Source organism: Primulina tabacum, chromosome 1, assembly GCF_025594145.1.
Source record: "Primulina tabacum isolate GXHZ01 chromosome 1, ASM2559414v2, whole genome shotgun sequence".
NCBI lineage: Eukaryota > Viridiplantae > Streptophyta > Magnoliopsida > Lamiales > Gesneriaceae > Primulina > Primulina tabacum.
The window spans coordinates 48,779,867-48,802,570 of record NC_134550.1 but is presented as its reverse complement, the minus strand read 5'-3'; the positions used below and the strand labels follow the sequence as shown (position 1 = coordinate 48,802,570).

Here is a 22,704-nt window from a genome sequence, read left to right as displayed (position 1 = left end):
GAAGATTACATCTCGTTTTCTAAGGATTTATTTTGATTGTTATTTTGAGCTCCCTTCGTTCAAACTATATATTAGTCTATATTTATTTTAGTTTTATTATATTAATTGTTTAATGCATGGGATATTTTATCGTTTCATTTTATTTTAGTGATTATTTATTTTTCTCATTCTATGAGTTTTTTTTTACTTAATTATTTGACGCTACGTTGATTTCTTTTATTTAATTAGTTTAATTTAGTGATGATTCATGTTTTGTTTCTATTTTTATTTCTTCATATTTTTCAAGGTTCGTCTAATCTATATAATATATTGATCATTTTTCACAAAATTATGATATTATATATTAGTCTATATTTATTTTAGTTTTATTACATTAACTTCTTTGATGCATTGAATTTTTAAGGTCCCATTTTTTTTACGCCTATATATTTAGTTATGTAGCTTCATTTAAATTTAAAAATTGAATATGGTAAAACTTAGCAGGCTATTTCACATAACGTAAATATCTATTTTATTAATAATATTTGCATATAGAAAAAATTTGAGTAGTTCTTTTCTCTTGAATAATTTTAACTTTTTTATTTGTTTCTCTATATTCTAATGTTGGTCTAATTCATTCATCATATCTATTTTCTAATATATATGATGAGAGAGAGAAGGAGAGAGAGATGAAATAGTTGGGGTAAGTGTGAGTGTGATAGAATATTGATTTGCGTTCAAATAAGAACATTTGATTTGTGATCGAGTATAACTCGATTAATATTATGCAAATTTAACTAAATTAATAAAGTGTAAATTTGAAATTCTCCTTAAATAAATTAAGTCAGACTGTAGATGGAAAATTTCAAATATTGTTATAAATTATTTGAAAAAAATATATTAGGATTGAGATTGAAAATCAGAAAAATCTTATTTCATTATTTAGTTGAATTGACGACAAATATTATAAAAGACCTTAATATGATACTTTATTTATTTTTAATTTCTTAAATTGTGATATTTAATTAGTGTCTCAATATATATCTCAAGCTTACAATTTTCATAAAAAAAATATGTCAGTAAATGCCATTTTTCTTATGATACTTTTCCTATAAAAATTGACATTGAGAGCATGTAGATTCTATATGTTCTTTCGAAATTTTTTATAATATTTTATTTGCAGTATAATATGACTAGTTTGATTTATTTAAACTTTATTTATAGAAAGAGAAATTAAAAATAATGTATATTATATTTTACTTTTGAATTAAATTTATGAGATAATTTTTATAATTTTTTTAACCAAGATAATTTTTATAATAAATATGAATTCTAATAATAATTTATTAGCATTAGTTAGAGACTAAAATTTTTACATATGACATTTTTTTACTAAATATTAAATAATTTTTTTATATATGTGTTTTACTACACATATTCACTTGAGTGATATTATTTTAAAATTTTATTTCACATGAAATTAGTAATCATCAATTTTAATTTATACTTGATTCATTCTGATATAAATTAATTATCTATAATCTGTATTCTAAAAATAAACAGAGAAAGTTACAAAATCCGCAATGTGTTAAAAGTTAGTAAAAACACAATTTTAGTGGTTTTATTTAACTTAATACCAGGTTTAGTGGTTTTATTTTAACATTTATTATGACAATTTATTAAATTAAAAAATTTTATGTGACAATCCAACTCCATTTAAGTACATTGTAATTTAGTTTTGATTAAATTCATTATTCTGTTAATTTTATATTTATTGTTTTTCCATTGTGAATGATATTTGGATGAAAAATGTCTTTGATAATCTGAAAAAGTTGTCATTATGTTATAATCACATGGATTGAAATTAAAGTGTCATATAAATAAGTGAATATATATATGATTTATGTCATAATGAATTTTATTTATTGTGTTTTGATATATTCAGATTGATAAATACAAGATTTTAATCAAACCATTTTAAAGTTGAGAAAAACGTGAATACAACTCTGCATCCGACCATTTTTATTATTTCATGGTTGAAATTGAAGCATTGACCCAATATGATTTAAATTTAAATGTATTGAATACTGAATTATGGCAGTGTAGCTCAATTTTTTTTGGCTTAGTGCTTCAATCCGGAATTTGTTTCTGTTCGAGCACCTCTTGTTGGATTACTAGAAATGCCTTGATTGGTTAGTGTATTCGATTGAATTCAATTAATTACATTTTTTTAGGATTGTAATTTAATTAATTACATTTTTTATGATTTACCATGAATTATGCAGTTATGTCTTTAAATACGTATAGATTTACCATGATTTACCTGTAATTGTAATAAAGTATATATATTGTAGAGTATAGAGTACTACATCTTCATTTGATATAGATTTTTTGTGTTTATTTTTTTCTAAATGATTTGAATTAATGTTTTTTTTAAAAAAAAAATTGTATGATATGTTTTCTGTTTCAGAAATGTCTAATAAAAAATAAAAGATTGATGATGGAGATAAGGGAAATCGAAAGAGTGAAGGATGTTTTTCGCGGTGTTCTACAACGATTTGTAGAGATGTGATGAAATTTTTACTGCCAAAGTTAGTTAGGTGATAGACAGCGGCAAAGAATCTCAAAAACACCAATTGCAGAATGGTTGGAGATGCCTAAGTTAGCCATATTTAGTACAATAGTTGATTTCATTTTGAGAAGATTTAATGCAGAAAATGTTGGTATATTGTGGTGTCTTTCTCGAAATTCTGGAAACAACAACAATTCTTTAAGTCGAGGCAAGGATAAATCCTTTATCCGCAAGACGATATTGCCCGTATACAAGTGCTTTACGTTCACGGCAATCGTCTCTAAGATACAACGACTTCTATCAAGAGTAGCAGCACAACAAACTCTTGATTGCAACGAACAAAGAAGAATGCAATAACTTTCAAGTATAGAAGAGAGAAAAATGCAACAATATGAGATGATAATTTTTCCAACCCCAACAATGATGTAGGAAAGGATTATTTATAAATAACCACCGGATGCATAGAAGAGTCACAACTTTAGTCAAGGAACACATTGTTTGGTGCAAAATCAACCCAAGGGACGCGCATGTTTTCAGAAACATCGCAGCGCGCGCACCCGCGCGAGAAGCTACGCGACCGCGCGCAGCTTTCTATCCTCCAGGCACATCAATGCGCGCACCCGCGCGGAAAACTCCGCGGCCGAGCGCATTGCTCTGTTCGTTGGCCAGCGAACCAGAAGCAAGCGTGCATCCGCGCGGGAAGCGGCGCATACGCGCGCCTATGCCTGCCAGTATGCATCATCTTGGCGCGAGTACTACCAATAAAACTTAAATTTCCAAATAACTTTGGTCCAAAAAGATTAATATTGGTCAAAGAACCTCACCTCACCTCACCGCACCGCGCCGAGCCGGGCGGGCGCGCGTGTGTGTTTAATTCACCGAGACCTAGCCTACTAGCGTCTTCTCCCGTCTAAAAACTTCTGGTACCCCTTGGGGTCCAAACCCATAGCTCAAACTAGGAGCTTATGAGGAAGACTCACCTAAGCTAATTTTTCAATGTGGGACAACTCCCACACTTTCTTTACCACTCTTCTCTCTTATTATTTCATTTATCCAACAGAAAACTTGTTCTATTTTGGATCTGGTATGAATGTGTCATTCACTGCTGTCGAGTTCTCAACTGTTTTAGGTTTGCCTCAAGTAGGTCAACCTGTGGACATAGATATGAAACTGAAGTCAGATTTCCTTGATAGTTATTTCCATGGAAAACGATCAATTGGTGACAGAGCTGCTATATCCGCAAAACTTCTTGATTTAGCTGATAAGGAGTCCCAGGAAGATGTAGATGACTTTGTCACATTTTTTATTTTGTTTGTGTTTAATTGCGTAGTTTTTCCAACCAGTAGCTTATGCGCACTATCATGTATTTGAACTTACTGTTAGATTCATAGCATTTAGTCTATTGGACTTGTTCATTTTGAATGGAATATTGGACAAGCAAGACCTTGATAAGTAGATGGTAAGTGAGGAATGTCCCACATAGGAAAATAATCATAACAATCATGAGCTTATATTGAGTTAAATTTTGTGAAGGTGTAAGAATAATTGGTTAAGAGGCTCTCTCTCGTTCACGCCTGGGCAGGAGAGGTGCAAATCAAGTGCCCGATTTGCATTGGAAAAGACTTGACTCGTGTGCAAGCGTATGAGCGCGAGGAATCCGAGAATGGGAAATTAATTTATGGGAAATTCTGCTACCCTTGAGATCAAAGATCAAGGAAAGGTTGTTCTAAAGATGACATCTGGAAAAGAGCTGACTATGAACAATGTGTTGTATGTGCTAGACATCCGTAAGAACTTGGTGTCCGGGTCGCTTATAACAAGCATGGTTTCCGTACTGTCTTTGAGTCAAATAAGGTTGTTTTATCATAAAGTGGAATATTTGTTGGCAAATGTTATGTTAGCAATGGTTTGTTCAAACTCAATGTAATGGCTATTAAACTTGTGATTAATAAAGTTAATACTTTTGCATACTTGCTTGAGTTTTCTTGTTTATGACATGGTAAACTTGGATATATTAATTATGATACAATTCGTAGACTAATTAACATGAAAAATATTCATGCATTCCAAATTGATAAACAACTCAAACGCGAAACTTGTGTTGAGGCAAAACTAATAAGAACATCTTTTCGAACAACTGAAAGATATAGTGAACCACTTGATCTAATTCACAGTAATATATGTGATTTAAAAGGTGTACAAACACGTGGTAGAAATAAATACTTCATTATTTTTGTTGACGATAGCACAAAATTTTGTTATGTGTATCTTCTTAAAAGTAAGGATAAATCAATTGAAAAATTTATTCACTACAAAAGTGAAGTTGAAAACCAACTTAACAAAAAAATTAAGGTGATAAGAAGTGATCGTGGAGGTGAATGTGAATCACCATTTGCTGAGTTTTTGTGCTGAACATGACATCAAACACGAAAGAGCCGCACCTTCCTCTCCTCAACAAAATGACATTGCATAGAGAAAGAATCGCACGTTGAAAGAAATGATGAATGCATTGTTATTAAGTTCTGGTTTATCTTAGAACATGTGGAGAAAACTATTCTAACAGCAAATTATCTTTTAAATAAGTTACCTCGAAAGAAGCAAGATAAAAGTCCATACGAGTTATGGAAAAGTAGAAGTCCTTCCTACCAGTATTTGCTAGTGTGGGGGAGTCTTGCCAAGGTAGCAGTACCCACTCCAAAGAAAGTAAAGATATGACCAAAAACTGTTGATTGCATTTTCATTGGATATACTCAAAACAGTAGCGTTTATCGTTTTCTTGTACACATCAAATACCTTTTATTCACAAGAATAGGATAACAGAATCAAGAAATGCTTTGTTCTTTGAACACATGTTTTCATGCAAATCTAAGGAAGAAATTAGTTCATCCAAAACATTATATGAGACAATTGAAAAAGAACAAGAGCTTAACCAAGATATTGAATCTAGACGTAGCAAGAGAGTTAGGACTGAGAAATCCTTTGGTCCGGATTTCATCACTTTCATGATAGAAAGTGAACCTCAAAGCTCCGAGGAAGCAGTGAGTTTATTTGAGGGACCTATATGGAAAGAAGCTATCAATTTCGAAATTGAATCAATTTTACAAAACCATACATGAGAATTAGTGAATCTTCCTCCGGGAAACAAACAACTAGGATGTAAACGGATTTTCAAACAAAAAATGGAATCAGATGGAACCATAGATATGTATAAAGCCATATTGGTAATCATAGATTACGATCAACGTGAATGGCTTGATTACTTTGACACATATTCTCTTGTATCAAGAATAACCTCTATTCGTATGATACTTACGATTGCCGCCTTGCGAAATCTTGAAATACACCAAATTGACGTAAAGAAAGCTTTTCCAAATAGAGATTTAGAAGAGGAAATTTACATGGAACAAGCTGCAGGATTTTTTGCGACTGGGCAAAAAAATAATATTTGTAAACTGGTGAAATCTCTATATGGCTTAAATCAAGCACCAAAACAATTGAACAAAAAATTTGATAAAGCCATGATAGAAAGTGGATTTAAATTTAGTGAATGTGACAAATGTGTATACATAAAGAACACTAAAAATAGATATGTTATTTTATGTCTTTACGTAAATTACATACTTATCATTGGTAATAATGATAAGACAATTAAATCCACCAAGAATTTATTGAACTCAAAATTTGTCATGAAAGATTTGGAATTAGCCGATGTGATCCTTGGAATTAAAATTCATAGAACATTAGAATGACTAGTTATAAGTCAGTCACATTATGTGGACAAAATCCTTGAGAAATTCAATAAGGATGACTCTGCATTGGCTAGAACCCCGATAGATACAAATCATCATATAACAAAGAATCGAGGTGAGAGTATCTCTCAACTAGAATACTCTCGAGTCATTGGAAGTGTGATGTACTTAATGAGTTGTACAAGATCGGACTTAGCTTATGCAGTAAGTAAATTGAGTAGATTCACGAGTAACCATGATTTGAACACTGGAAATCAATTCTTAGATTGCTAAGGTACTTAAGGTACACTCATGACCTTGGACTACACTATACCAGATATTCTGCTGTTATTGAATGATACAGTGATGCAAACTGGATATCTGATATGAAATACTCAAAATTTACAAGTGGATTTGTATTCATTTTAGAAGATGCAACAATTGCATGGAAATATGTTGGAAAATTTCATGTTCGCAATCTTGATTTTGATGTTAAAAAAACTTGCTATTTTGTTTCTAATGATTTACCTTAGTGCGCAGGTAGCTGGAACTGATCAGGCTTCTAACTGATCAGTTAAGCAAGGTAAAACTAAAGCTATCGAGACGTTAACTGAAAAGACCAACTGATCGACCAAACTAAATCAATTCAACTGACATATCAAAGAACAGTTTAAATGACTGTCCAGCTGATGGATGATTCAGCAGAAGATCTTTAGAAGCCCGGCCAGCTGATGAAGAGTTCAACTGATGAAGAACCCAGCTGACCAGTTCAACTGAAAGAGTGAAATCAGTTCGACTGACGAGTCAACTGATTTCACCAGTCCAACTGAAGATCAGTTCAGATTATCAGTTAGGAACATCAGTTAGGAATCATTCAGTTGCAGTTCAAGACAAGCTTATCTTAGTGGATTCCTACTACGCACAAAGATACAGATATCTATATGATCAAAGGTACAATAATGGACGTTGCAGCAAAGATTAAAGCCGATAGATTCCTGAAGGCATGTCAGAAAAGTCAAGACACATATACCAATGAACGCATTCAAAGCTGCAACGATCACATGTGATGAGTCTTGAAGTACGGTCTCAATGCCTCTATATATACAAGCTCAAGACCATCAGCAAGAATAACAAGAGAGAGCATATACAAGAGTGTGTGAAGAACAAAAGAAAAGGCACGCTTATTTATTTATCAGCTTACAAGAAGCAATCAGCCCAGAGGGAACACTAAAATGTGTTATCAGCTTAGTTTAGAAACACATTTTCCTCGATGTGTGAGAACACTTTCGGGTAGTTTTCAGAGATCAGTTCTCACACACACACACACAACACCACTCAAATACAGTCTTGCACAAAGACAATAAACTTGTGTATATAGTCTTTCTCACATAGACGTTAAAGAAGTGTTGACTGGAAGGTGCTGCCTTCAGTCTAGTCTAGGAGTTCAGTTAGGCAATGGGTAAGTCCTAAGCTGGGTGAGTTTGTACAAGTAGTTGTATAAATCAAAGTCTTCTAGTGAATCCTACCCGAGGTGGTAGAAGGGGTGACATAGGAGCAGTTGAAGTCTCCGAACATCCATAAACTTATCTTGTGTATTTAACAGTTTAACTATTGGTTTCAAACTAATTTAACTAGTTAGAGCATCCGTCGGTTCAGTTCTCACCATAACTGAACTGATTAATGCAAAAACTAATCTACCCTTTTTCGGTTATTCAATTACACAGGATATACAAATATATCAGTGTTTCTTAAAGAAAGATTATTTCGAGTGTTTTTCGCTTGGTTCTATACCAAACTTGATCTAATTCATCGGTGTATATATTATTAGAACACGAGCTATTGTAGCTCTTGGAGAATATTTTGTTTGAAGCACCTCAAGGTGCTCTGCAAACGATCCTTCAAAATCTTATAAACAAATTGTAATGGCCAGATCACGATAGAATCTGAGTTTATAGCTCTTGACAAGTGTGCTGAAGAGGTTGAATGATTGCGTCAATTCTTAGAAGATGTTCCAGGATGGGAAAACATGTGCCGACTATATGTATACATTGTGATAGCCAATCTGCGATTGGAATGACACAAAATAATATGTATAATGGTAAGTTTAGGCATATATGTCATATACACAATACCATTAGACATGTACTCTCAACTGGAGTTATCTTTGTTGACTATGTAAAGTCAAAGGATAATATAGGGATCCTCTAGCCAAAGGATTGCACAGAGAGTTAGTTGTGAAATTGTCAAGGGAAATGGGGCTAAAGTCTATAGGATAAGTTGGTACGAAGGAAAACCCAACTTACACTGACTGGAGATCACAAGAAATAGATTCAATGGGACAACCTAATCGCACTGATTTGGTGGATCACTGTGGGGGTTATACCTAGCTCATTCCTATTATGAAGCAGTGAGGATAATCATACGAATTTTAATGATTCTGATGAGAAGCAATAGAGAATCACCTATGTGAGAAAGAAGTGTCGCCGCTTCAAAGAAATTGTAAGGCTAAATTCTAGACCCTCTTTCAGAACCAAGAATGTGTTCATGGCCAAAACGAACACAATCATGAGAACTGAATAGTATCAGGAAGAGTCTTGTCTGAAGTATATCTTAATTCACACAAACAGTTGTACAGTTCAAAAACATCATGTCTACTGTCAACCAGCGACTTATTATGCTTTCACAAGGGAATGTTCAAAGGGTAATATCTAGCCGTACGACTTTTAATTTATAGTCTTTGAACTTTCTCTGTTTGTAGAGGATAAGCATACAGCTTTTACCTTTCTCAGTTTGTTTTTTGAATACATATCATAGATAGTTAAAGATTTGTAAATTTATATTGATGATTAATAATTTCATGTGAAATTAAATTTTAAAATAATATCATTCAAAAAAATATATGTAGTAAACACATATATAAATTAAATAATACAAAATTTTGTGAGACGGTCTCACGAGTAAATTTTGTGAGACGGATCTCTTATTTGGGTCACTCAAAAAATATATTATTTTTAATGCTAAAAATATTATTTATTATTGTAAATATTGACATAGTTGACCAGTCTCATGGATAAAAATCCGTGAGATCGTCTCAAAAGAGATATATTAATAAAATAATACATAATACTCAGTTAAAAATATCATATGCAAATGCTAATAAATTATCACTATAATTCACATTTATTATAAGGATTATCTTGGTTAAAAAATTATAAGGATTATCTTGGTTAAAAAATTATAAGGATTATCTTATAAATTTAATTTGAAAGTATAAAGTAATTTCATTCTTTTTAATTTCTCTTTCTACGAATAAAGTTGAAATAAATCAAACTAATCAAATTATTCTGAAAATAAAATATTAAAAAAATTTGCAAAAGAGCATATAGAATCTACATGCTCTCAATGTTTATTTTCATTGGAAAAGTACTTTAGAAAAATGATATTTACTGACATGTTTTAATTACACTTGTAGAAAAGTGTAAACTTGAAATATATATTGAGATATTAATTAAATTTCAAAATTTAAGAAATTAAAAATAAAATAAAGTATCATATTAATGTCTTTTGTAATATTTGTCGTCAATTCAACCAAATAATGAAATAAGATTATTCTCATTTCCAATCTAAATCCCAAAATATTTTTCTCGAATAATTTACGACCAAAGAATGTCAAGAATAAATCATGTCAGAATAGATGGATCTGGAAGAATAGATTAAAAAGTTCGAAGAATTAGAAGAAAAAACTCATCATCTTCCAAAGCAGCTGAGATTCTGTTCCATCCCAAGTTTCAACTGTTCAACAAGCTGCTGGTAAACATCTTAAAGAAGATCTTATAGATCAATCTGATTCTGAACCACCAACAATAAGAACAAACTGAAAAAGCTCATGTTGATTCAATCTCACAGCAACCCGAAATTGATCAACGGTTTGCTGAAATGAATTTTGAAGAAGATCAAGTACCTTTGGAATACTCTGAGGCGCTTCCTGTAGTTCTCTTGACTACAACAGCTGAGGTGCTACAGTCCCTTGACAACACGATTGCCTCTAAACTAGTTCAAGTCTCTGCTCCCCAAATCACAGACTCAAAAATTCTCACTGCCTTTCATCTACAACAAGTTGTTATAATAAAGCCCGTATCTGATCCACCTCACCAGTTCCACAACAGATACCATCTATTGAAAATCTCATCCTCATTTTGTTCCAAGCTCAATCATTTTTTATCCATTAGAAGTTACCAGTTGAGGAGGCGGAACAACCAACTTCTTTATATGATAAGGACACCTTCTTAGCAAAAATCCCTGTTGACCCAAAACCTATAATTGATCTACAGTTCAATTCATAACAGAATTTACTAGAAATTGAGTTGCCCTTGAACTTGTATGTGCATTCACCTACGTGGATTCAAGAATTTGATCTAGGTGATACCTCAGCAGATGATTCTGCTCCACAAGATATTCATTCGTTTCATCAAACTCTTTCAAACATTCGGAATGAGATAGCTGGTTTCGGGACAGATCAAGTAAAAACTACTCTGGATATTGAACTCTTCAAGTACAAGATGAATGCTCAGTTCACTGAAGTGTCATGAAAGTTATAAATCAACATCTGAGCCAAATATCTGACCTCAAAACCACGTATCGAATATCAAATGCCGATATGGTCTATAGGATTGACAAGCAGGAAACTGTGCTGACAGACCACATAGAGACTCTTGGTAAACATATTTATGAAGTTGTTGACTACCTTCAAGGAGGGAAGGACGATGCCAAAAAAGGGGAAAAGTCCAAAGAATCAGCATCTCAGCGCAATAAACCACCAGGTGGTTTTCATGGAAGTTGTGGTGGTGGTGTTCATCACAGCAGCTCAAGTAGTGGATATAGACCAAGCTACTCTTCTCATCAAACATTCAGCAAAAGATAGAACATGAAAAAAGTTTATTTTGTTTATTTTTTACTTTTGATCACTCATGCAAATTATTATTTTAATCCATGAAAAGTTTAGTTTTTGTTATTATTTGCATAACAGCTTAGTTTTGACATCACGAAAAAAAAAATTGTTAAAATAAATTTTGAATATATAAGTTTTGGTTAACACAAACTAAACTGCTCTAACTTGGTCAAAATTAATGAATGCAGATCTTTGAACAAAACTAAATTGACAAATTTTGTCGCTGGTTCGCCTCAAATGATCTGACCATCAAGCTGACAAAGCACGGTTAAACTGTGCTAATACAAGATGAAAGATAAAGACAAGAATAGACAATTTGAGCTGTCCAACTTAACCGATCTGACGTGTGCTCACAATAGTTCAAATTTGAATCAAGCAGTCTGCAATATTCTATAGCATAATACATCAGTTTGCAGACTGATCTGACAACATTATCTGAAGACAACAAACAATTATCTTGGAGTATATTTATAAAATTTTCAACTAAAACAATATAAAAGGTATGTTGATTACCTTTTTCATCTAGTGTCCAAGAAATTTGAATTAATTGTTACTATTTTCAGAAACACGACAAGGATACATGGCACCCTCTGCACAACTCTCGGCTACCTAGTACATCTATGAGTCCCATAGATATTTATTGATGTTGAGGACCAACACCTATAAAAGGGATGCATCATAATTGAATAAGACTATTGATTCATTGATTATCATCAAGAATTCATCAAATTATTAGTATCTTTCAAACATATTTACTTTAACTTGATTTGCATAAGCACAAAGTTACATCAGATTATTTAAGGATCATATACTTTGTTTCTAACTTAACATTTGTATACACGAGTTATAGTGTACTGTGAGAATATTTGTTACTGTCAGAAGCTTGTTTCTGAACAGATTGAGTTAAAAGAGTAATTGTTATGAGCTTTGGCTCAGAGGGTTTGCGAAACGAGTTGAAGTAGATTTGTAAAAAGTGTTGTACCGATCAAATCTTCTAGCTGAATCTTTCTGGAAAAAGAAGAAAGAGAGACATAGAAGCTTAGTCTTCGATCTGCCATAAACAAATCATCGCCTTCAGTTATTTTACATGCTTAATCTACTCTTATATGAACCGATCTGTTGTACTTTAGTTATCACATTCGCTCGGTATTTTGAGTTGTTTACGAACTTCACATTTTAGTAGCTCATTTTATTTAGTTTGATTGTTATATTAACTTGAGTTATTAACACAATTTAAATTTTGCATTATTTTTCATATTTTCTTAACAGTTTATTCACCCCTCTCTAAACTATTACTTTCGATCCTAACACCTCCGGTCGTTGTTCCAGATGTTATCTCAGTTTCATCTTAGCCTTCTTTATCACTATTAACATCCTGTGTTTGGATAGCGCTTTTGACTAATCATTTAGCAAACATTGAGCGTTTTTTTAGGGTCGACGACAACGGTTCTATAAACTGTTGTTTATTAGCATTTTTTCGGACAAAAAACAACGGTTTTATTAAACTGTTGCTATATCTCATGACAGTTTTAGCAAAACCGTCCCGAAATTTAGCGACGGTTTCTTAAAAGCGTCGCATTTCTTAAATTAGCGACGATTTATTCAAAACTGTCAACCGTCACATATTTTAAATTAGCGACGCGCTAATAATTTTAAATTAGCGACGGTTTAGTAATAACCGTCGCTAATCCGTCGCGAAATTTAGCGACGGTTTCTTAAAACTGTCGTATTTCTTAAATTAGCGAGGTTTATTCAAAACCGTCAACCGTCGCATATTTTAAATTAGCGACGGTTTATTCAAAACCGTTGCTAAAAATTTTAAATTAGCGACGGTTTAGTAACAACCGTCGCTATAGCGACAGTGTATGACAGCGACGGTTTATAGGTTAATCAAAAAGCGTCACAACTTGTCTATAAATACCAGCGTTTTCAATCAATTTTCCTCCACACCGCTTCACAACACTTAAATTTTTCTCTTACACGATTTTAGTTTCGATTTATGGTAAATTTTTTCGCTTCAATTTATTGTAAATTTTTAATTGTTAGTTAAAATTATGAATGTTGTTAGATTTATTAAATTATTAAAAGTAATTTTTTTATTTTACTGAAAAAATTAGCAACGGATATCATGACAAACCATCGCTAAAAGTAGCGACAGACTTTATGGAAAATCCGTCGCTAATTTTAGCGACGGCTAATGTAAAAAATCCGTCGCAAATGTAGCAACGACAACGGTTTGAATGCACTTTCAACAGTACTCTCAGTTAAAACAGTTTTTAAATGGCCTAGTTTTGCGTTTTTGTAGTAGTGATTACTAAAATAAAAAAGTAGTTCTAAAATAATTCTCAAGTTCCTAACTATAACTCGAGGATCCTTGTAAATGTTTAGTATGTTCTCTTAATAAATGTTGTGCTTTAATAAGTTTAGAATTGATATTACTGGTGGTCATAGATTGTGATTCATGTGGAACAATTTGTCCACCATATTTTGTGTTATATTCATTATAAATATCATATAAATGAATTCTATTATTAAACAAAATCAATGACGTAGATGAAACCATTTCCGTAATAGGGTCTGAAGAATTATAATATAATATTATCATTTCTTGTAAATCATCTAATTAAAGTATTGAATCTAAAACAAAAGTACATAAAAATTTCAAAAATTTCTAAAAAATAATTTTTCCAATTTGCCTTCATGACATAGATACATTGAACTAAAAGATCATCATTAGATTTAATATGATCATTAAAAATACATGCAACCTTGCAACAATGTGTAAAGCCCTGTAAATAATTATCCGATAATTTGGCATAATAAGAATAATTTTTGAGTTGTAAATTAAAATAATTATTTATGCCAAATAAATTCAAGAAGTGTGTTAAAAATATATATTTTAGAATATCGGAGAATTCAATGATATAAAATACATATAGAATTTAAATAATACATGAGAGCAGAATAAATTCAAAACCCGATCAAATGAGCATGAGATAATAATTTTAATAACTAATTTATATTATACACATGCGTACATACTTTTTAGCAAAGGGAGAAAGAATCAGTAACCCCAATACCCATTCCCGTAACTCAAACCCCAACCCATCTCCTTTTCTCGCAACTCGTCGGTCTCCCTGCTCCAGCTAGCCACATCCACGCTGCCTGAATTTCTCAAGCCAACCACAGTGAGATGAAGATGAAGATATAGCAGATAGAAAAAACCATAATAGAAGGAAATCGAAGCATATTGAAGCCAAGCGAGTGCTCTGAGTCGTTCTTGTCCGATTATGGTGAGTGTTTGTATCTTTTTCTTGGTCGATTAATGTCTTTTTGGTGAGGATTTGTTAGCAGCGTTTTTCACCTGTTTTCCAGTCATCTTCAGCAGAGCTTTAAGGTATTTTCGGCGACCTTCGTTCAGATTCATCTTGAGACCGCTAGCAACGAGAGTAAGCTTCGAATCCTATGTTTTCCGGGTCCAAAATTCCAGATTTTGCTACTGAATTTCGGGTTTTTGTGTATTTTGCAATAAGAATCTCGACTTGTGCTTCAAATAGAACTTGTAGATCTGTTTGTTAGCTTTCTAGAGCCGCTAGAATCATCGACTTTCAATAATAAACAGATTTGATATGATTTTTCTACCAAAATATGTCAAAAACGAATTCTGTATTTGAGCTGTGTAGGAATGTTTATGTAATTCGAGAATATGACATCTGTGCAGTTGGAATTTGGAATTATGGTTAAAATAAAATTTGTTGAGCTATGTCTTGTCTTCGAAATGAAACTTGAATCATTAAATTCCAGTAAGCATTGAGCAAGCTATGCTTGTTTTACTGAAACTGCTCAGTGTGAGATATTTTGTCCGAGAATTGTTGAGTGGCATGGTGTTTATTATTGTGACATATTATTGACATTTAACATATGTCATACTGTTATGACATTCATGTTGAGCCCTATCATTTTTGTTAGCCCGTTGTTGATATCCATTTTTATCTGGTACTGTTGTTTATCTCGGGATTATGGTGTGGCTGATAGGCTTATACACATGAGAGCGTAGATGTGATTGAACAATCCCATGGTTAGTATATCCTTTTGAGGTGAGCGTTGGGATTGTGTCATCTAGTTTGTTCTATTGTGCTATCCCGTTGTATCGTATCAGCTGTATGGAGGCCGAGTCAGGGGTGTTATTCAACACAGCTTGGCATACCTCGCATACTTGGCCAGGGCGGTTTAGCTTCATGACGATATAGCTCCCCTGTGTGTTGTTGCTCGAGCAATATTCCAGTTGTTATCATATCGTTTATTGGCTCCTGTTATCCCGATTATTGTTGAGCCGTTCACGCATTGCATATTACATTTTATTACATGATTATGCATGATTTATGTTTATTGTTGCTATTATTGAACTGTTTCATACCAGAATCCTAACCTCAGTTGTTTTCTGGGGGCTGTTGTGGTTGCTATTGGGCATCATGGTAGATCTCCCGAGTCGTTTTGCAGCATCAGGCCAAGGTTCCGCCAGTGGAGCTCAGGATTCAGGTTGGATTGCTTGGTTCTGTTCATTGGAGTCTCTCAGTTAGTCTATATGTATTTCTTGAAGTTTGTTTCAGTCATGTGTTGTAGTTTATTTGTCGGGGAGATGTCATGTGTATCTATAGTGATATTTGGTTGTTTTTGTGATGTTCTGAGTCGACTCTGTGGTTCTTATGATCTGGTGAGTACTTGGCGTGGTCATGCCGAAATTTTTCTAGGCCCTGAGGTTTATTTTAAAGTATTTTAAACCTTTTTTCCGTTGCTGCTTTAAATCAAATAATTATTGTTGATAACTAATTGTCATTAGAGTAAATGAGCCTCACACAATGTGTATTAAATGAGAAGTAGGATAATCAACACCAGATAATTGGTCACTAGTATCATTAAACCCTTTTAAATTTCACAAATACTAGTGCACATATTCCATTGATTTGCAAACAAATAAATATCACGAGCTTGAACATATTGATGAAAAAATAAATATAATAAATATTTACATTGAAAAGAAGATAATAACAATTTATATGTTGAATTTCAACATGTTGGAACATCCGGTTCCGTTTAGGCTTCATACCATTGATTTTGCAAAATTTGCCTCCTTGTTTCGTAATTTGGTGATGTGTCCACATATAATGAATTGTGCTCCAATTTGGTTTAATATGTTATTCTAAAGTTTTTAGTCTATCTTGAACATACAGATTTAAAATATGACATGTGAACCTAATATGAAATTTATAACTTATTGATGATTTACATATTTTAATAAATTTACTAATTTTAGAATTATAAAAAAATTGAAAAAACTTGAGAAGTTAAACCATATTATTCTAAAATAACCAATATAAGTTGAAAAATATTTTGTATCGTATGTGGTTGCTTAAAACATCTATATGCAAACAATATTTTTTGAATACTCCAAAAAGTATCCATCCAATGACATATAATACAAATATAAGAACAACTTCGCCCAAGATCACTCCAAATACTCTAACCGAAAAAAAAAATATTGTTATTTAAACTTGCAAATTCTTTAATTAATTATTTTTTTGTTCAAAAACTAATTTTTTTAATGTGCATTTTATTGTATTTTTGGGATACCTTTAGTATAAGGATTTGCACTTATTGAAAACAAATTTTTAAAAGATAAATTTATCACAAAACTAAAAGAAAGTTGTTCAATCGCACAAAATCTTATCGTCTCTACTCTAAATTTATAATAATTAGAGTATATTTACAAAATTGATTTTAAAATTTTTTATGGTCAAGCTCATAATCTCATTATTGTGATGAAAAATTAAATATTTATTACATTCATGGATAATATTTACAGAAATTTGTTCATGGAGACACAACAAAGCATGAAATCGAGACACAACAATCTGATTCAAGGGAAATTGATTCACTGATTGATTAAGTTATTTAAGTGGAAATAATTGAAAAAATCACATGCATCAAAAATAAAAGATGGATCATAATGAGCAGCAGCAAAAAAATTCATGATAAAACTTAGGGCAAAATTTGTTGTAATACAAACTAAATTTAGAGAAAGGATGATGTGATCGCGCTGAAATGGATGAGCCGGGTAAGGAGCTCCAACGGATCGAAACAGTACTTTTTAATGTTTGGGAGTTGAGTGAAGATAATGACTGCAACAACACCTGCAAACAAGAAAAGAACTCATGAATGGACGCCGGAGGAGTGTTCGGCGTAGCCACTTCGATGCTTAAGTTAGCAGGTTGAGGATGAACACAAGCAAATATATGAGAGAATATATGTAAATGCTTGAGAGTTCAAGAAATCAGAATCATTAAATGAGAAGTATACCTGCTATTTATAGTAGAAAATGAGGTAGGTACCTCGATTCTTGTGCCACCTACTAAGTATAACGAGTCGGTTGCCCATACTATAGCTTCTGATTACTTCTAGGACACTCCAAGATCAAGTGGTTCTGACAGATTAGATAGCATGTATCCATCATACTCGAGTGTGGTGCAATTCTCGAGATGGCCCGGGTAGTATGGTACCCGGGTTTTTGCTTGAGGGCCCGGGCTATAATGCTGATTGCCCGGGAAGAGAAGAAGTGTCAGGGTCTTCAGGAAAGTGGCCGTCCTATTGGCTCTGATCTGGGCTATCCGAGTAATAGGTCTGGTTAATGATGATCCGGATCCTTATAGGGGTATCAAAACCCATCCCTAAAATAGTCGGGTTAGAGTCTTGCTCGCTGTCCCGATCAATCATACTTGTACTTTGTAAGAACATAATTAAGAATGTGTAAGAGCATCGGGGGCTTCAAATATCCCGTAGATGGGATGAGATACCGGGGTCTGATACCACCCGGGCTCAAGATAATATGCCGGGGCCCCACATTGCTCGGGCTTTGAATAAGATGTCGGGGCCTCATGTCTTACGGATATTTTGTCTTTTAGTATCCTCGAGCAGTCCAAGGGGTGTCATTATGACGCATGCTCTAACATTAAATTTCCACCGAAAAATCGTTCCATATTCCGAGAATCCGATAAGTCTGACACCTTGATATTTGTGCACGTCTTTTCGTATGCCCGGTACAATTTACGAGGTGCATCTTGATCGTCCACGTGTACTTAGATCACGTCCAAAATCTCACTTTACCGCCTATATATAATAGCCCTCCTATTTTTCAAAAATCACTTTCAAATTCAAAATCTTGCGGAAGCTCTTGCGAATTTTCCCCTCGCATCTCCTCCGTGCAAACTCATGCAATCTCCGGTGATCCTCCATCGCCGAAACAGCTACACTCCATCCCAACTCCATCTCTCTTTCCAAAACATCGTAAGTTTTCTATCTTTTTCCCAAAGAAAATGTCAAATTCTACCTCTTCTACTTCCGGAGCAAATGCGCGAGGCTCGCCTAGTGACGAGTCTGCCGCGATGTGCTTCGATTCTTCCTCTTCTCCCCTCATCGTCGCATTACTTCCCAAGTTTCTAAAACACCCATAGCTCACCAAACAAAACCCTCTTCTTCAAAACCTTCTTCCTTGGGCATTTCCCGAGTCCTTAAAAAGGACAAGGGTAAGGGCAAAGCTCGGGCTTCTGACCCTCCCACCTCTGAGACCCCTGAGGCTCCTTGGTTCTCCTCAATGAGCAGAACTCTGCGCTCGGGGGCAGATGAGGAACTCCGGGTTCTAGGCTCCATCCCCTCTACCTTTTCTATCCTTATATCCTGCCCCTCTGATCGGGCTGATAATCCTCCTACTGAGTATACTACTTTTTTCCGGGACAAAGTAAGGAATTGTCTCTGATTCCCTATCCCTCCTTTTTATATTGCGGTCGCCAAGTTTTTTGGTGTGCCTGCTAACCAACTACACCCAATTCTTTTAAGATTATGGCCTCGGCCTACGTCTTTTTTAAAATGAACAATTTTGCCATCACCCCCCTCATCCTTCATTATTTGTTTTCTTGTAGACTTGGTGATAAAGCTTTTTCCTTGACCGCCCGGCTAAACGCCCGATTTCTTGATGATATCCCTTCTTCTCAGAAGGGTTGGAAAGGAAGATATTTTTTTATCCAACTCTCGATTCCCCTTCCCTATCTTACCGGCTTCCTTCCTTCCCTGCCTTCTCAACCTTCCCTCCCCGCAACTTACAAATTTGAAGAACCCTTCTATATAAGCCAAACGTTAGTAGAGGGGCGTAAATACTCCTCTTCTACTCTTATCTCAGAAGAGAATTTAGTTTCCTATGGGTTGAGTGCCCGAGCTGAGGACCCTTTGGACCAGGTAATAGATGAGGTTGCTGGCTCGGCCTCTCAACCCGGTAATTGCTCTTTTCTTTGTTTTGTTCTCTTTCCTTTATTTATACTTGTCCTTTGTAACATCCCTTGCCTTTTCATAAATGCAGATAAAATGCAAGAAGCCTTTGCAAAAAAGTGAGAGGCTGACCGGCTAGCCAAGGAGAAGAAGTTGGCAGCCCGCAAGTCTGCTATTGAGAATAGGAAACAAGCAGCCGAGGAGGCGGCGGCCCGGGAAAATGAAACAGCCCGGGCAAATACTGAGCAAGAACGGGAGGCGCCTAACTCCCCGAAGGATGAAGAAGATCACATCCCCCTTTGTCAAAGGAAACGAAAGGCTGTCACAAGCCCAGAGTTGATTCTGGTTGAAGACGATCAGGCAGGAGGCCAGGGTTCCTTCCGGGCGAGCCAATCAAGCACCCCTCCCCGCCTGCAGACCAATAGGGAGCCACATCAAGAGCCCCTCCTGACCGAACAGCCTACCCGGGCCTGCATCTTTACAGAAAGAGCTATGCCATTCGGGGTGAACCTCGTTAGGCAGATATTGATCCCTACCGAGGAGTCTTTTGTGAAAAGCTCCACCCCGGGTCCCCGGTTTCTCGATGGCTCAAACAGGCTTCTATCAGTAAGTTTCCTCTATGCTTTTTCTTTCTCTTCTGTTTGTTTTTAACCTTTATCTTGTAAAACAGGGCATGCAAATGCTGATATCGGCCTTCGAGGAGGTAGCTGCCATAGCCACTCGGCAGGCTCCCCAAGTCCGGGCTTCCAGAGAGATCCACGATCGTGTCCAGGGAGAGATAGTCCGGATGAAAGGGCTTCACGAAGAGGAAATGGCCGCCCTTCGTGCCTCCCTGGATTTAGTCCAGGCAGATCTGGCCAAGGCCCCGGACGATATACAAGAAGGCCTTGCCCGGGAGGAATCCTTTCGAGAACATGTCTACCTTTTTGAAGGCAAGAATAAATCCCTGGCAGAGGGTATGACCGAGCAGATGTCCCGGGCAGTTATTGCAGAGAAGGCCCTGGATGAGGCTGAACAAAAGAGAGAGCAACTTCAGACCTCCTTCCTTACATCCCCGGAATTCAAGACAGCAGTCGAGGATCGGGCCTATCCTCTCTTCAAGACCGGCTTCAACAAATGCGAAAATAATTTGAAGAGGCCGGGCTCTTGCCTAAGGATAAGGCTAACTTCCCAGACTTCGGGCTAGCCATTGCATCACTTCCAAAGGCCGGGGAGGAAGAAAAGGAAGACTCTGAAGATGAAGAAGATCAGCCAGGGTCTGGGCAAATGGACGTAGAATAGGAATGTATTCTTTTCCTCTCTTTTTTTTTTTTTTTTTTTGTAATTCATGCCTTCGGGCTTTTTAGTAATGAAATCTTCATTTTCCTTTCATCATTCTTTCAATAATATCCTGATAAATCTTCAAAGGCCCGAGTAACATAATTGCTTGTATGCAAAATAATAAGGAAATTTTCCGAGTGTTGAGAATTAACCGGTAAATTTTTGAGTAAGTAGTCGGGATTTCGATCCATTGTAATAAATAAAGAACCCCATACTTTAACAAACAACCGAGATATAGAAAATTTAAATCTGGGTATAAAGCCCTTGTATGTAAAACCCAAGTGTGAAGACTGGGCAAGAAAGCATGTCCCGGGACTTGGGAATGGTCGAGGTGTGGTGCCCCGAGCCAGGATGTAGTGCCCTGGGCTTATTAAGAACCAAGGTACGGAGCCTTGGGCCGAGGAGCATGTCCCGGGACATGGGAATGGTCGAGGTGTGGTACCCCGAGCCAGGGTGTAGGGCCCTGTGCTTATTAAGAACCAAGGTACGGAGCCTTGGCCGGGAAGTATGTCCCAGGACTTGGGAATGGTTGAGGTGTGGTGCCCCGAGCCATGGTGTAGTGCCCTGGGCTTATTAAGTAACCAGGGCTTTATCCCTCCCGGGTTAAGATATAAGAAACAATATATAACACTTTTCTCTGAGAAAACAGATCTTTCATTATATCTTCCATTAAGTAATTACATCTGTTAAGCATAATACTTCTTTAAATTAAATACATTCCAAGGCCTTTTGAGAGAACGTCCTTGGACATCTTCTAGATAAAAAGATCCTGAGCTGACTCTCCGGCTGATTTTATAAGGTCCTTCCCACCGAACTTCCAGCTTCCCAACATCCCCAGCTGGATTGAATTTCTTCATGACCAGATCCCCCATTTGGAAGTCTCAGATTCGGACCCTCTTGTTATAAGATTTCATAACCTGGCCCCGGTATGCTTCCATTCGAATCAACGCTCGATCTCTTTTTTCCTCTACCAAGTCCAACTCCATGGCCCGGCTTTGATCATTATTATCCGGGTAAGATTCTACCCGGGATGAGGTTTGCCCTATTTCAACTGGAAGGACTGCTTCAGAACTGTATACCAAGTTAAAGGGAGTTATTTGAGTAGGTGCTTGGGGAGTTGTTTTGTACGTCCAGAGAACACTGGGTAATTCTTCCACCCAGTCCTTTCCTTTGCCTTGCAGCCTGATTTTCAGTGCTTGTACAATAATTCTATTTACAACTTCTATTTGGCCATTAGCTTGAGGATAGGAAACAGACGTGAAAGACTGAGTGATCTTCATTTCTCGGCACCAAGATGTAATTTATTTGCCCTGAAACTGTCTTCCATTATCTGAGATCAGTCTTCTGAGTACTCCAAACTGGCATACTATGTTCTTCCACAAAAATTTCAAAACTTCCTGCTCAGTGACCTTGGCCAAGGGCTTAGTTTCCACCCATTTAGAAAAATAATCTACAGCCACTAGTAAGAATTTCTTCTGAGCTCGGACAATTGAGAAGGGGCCCACAATATCCATGCCCCATTGATCAAAGGGGCAAAATGCCCAAATAGGCTTCATAAGAGTAGCCGTGCTATGTTGAAAATTTGAGTGATGTTGACACCCCTCACAAACCTGGACCACTCGAGCAGAATCTTGGCTAAGAGTTGGCCACCAGAACCCGGCAAGATTTGTCTTCCGGGCCAAAGATATTCCTCCGAGATGCTCAGCACAACACCCTTCATGAATCTCTCGGAGGACATAATCCATTTCTCCTTCAGATAAGCATTTTAATAGTGGTCCCTGGAATGATCTCCTGTATAAGACATTATTTAAGAGAACAAACCTGGGAGCTTGTCTCTTAAT

The 22,704-nt window shown here is 35.5% G+C and overlaps 1 protein-coding gene and 1 long non-coding RNA gene across 2 annotated transcripts; one reads left to right on the top strand and one right to left on the bottom strand.

Moving 5' to 3' along the window:
* The first annotated feature begins 14,286 nt into the window (after positions 1-14,286).
* On the top strand, positions 14,287-16,008 carry LOC142519150 (uncharacterized). Its single transcript, XR_012813717.1, has 3 exons — positions 14,287-14,520; positions 14,603-14,676; positions 15,707-16,008. It is a non-coding gene; the product is annotated as an uncharacterized LOC142519150 (long non-coding RNA).
* Positions 16,009-21,744: 5,736 nt separating this feature from the next.
* LOC142511044 (uncharacterized) lies at positions 21,745-22,143 on the bottom strand. Its single transcript, XM_075619634.1, has one exon. The coding sequence runs from the start codon at positions 22,141-22,143 to the stop codon at positions 21,745-21,747; it is 399 nt and encodes a 132-aa protein (XP_075475749.1).
* Positions 22,144-22,704: the final 561 nt, after the last annotated feature.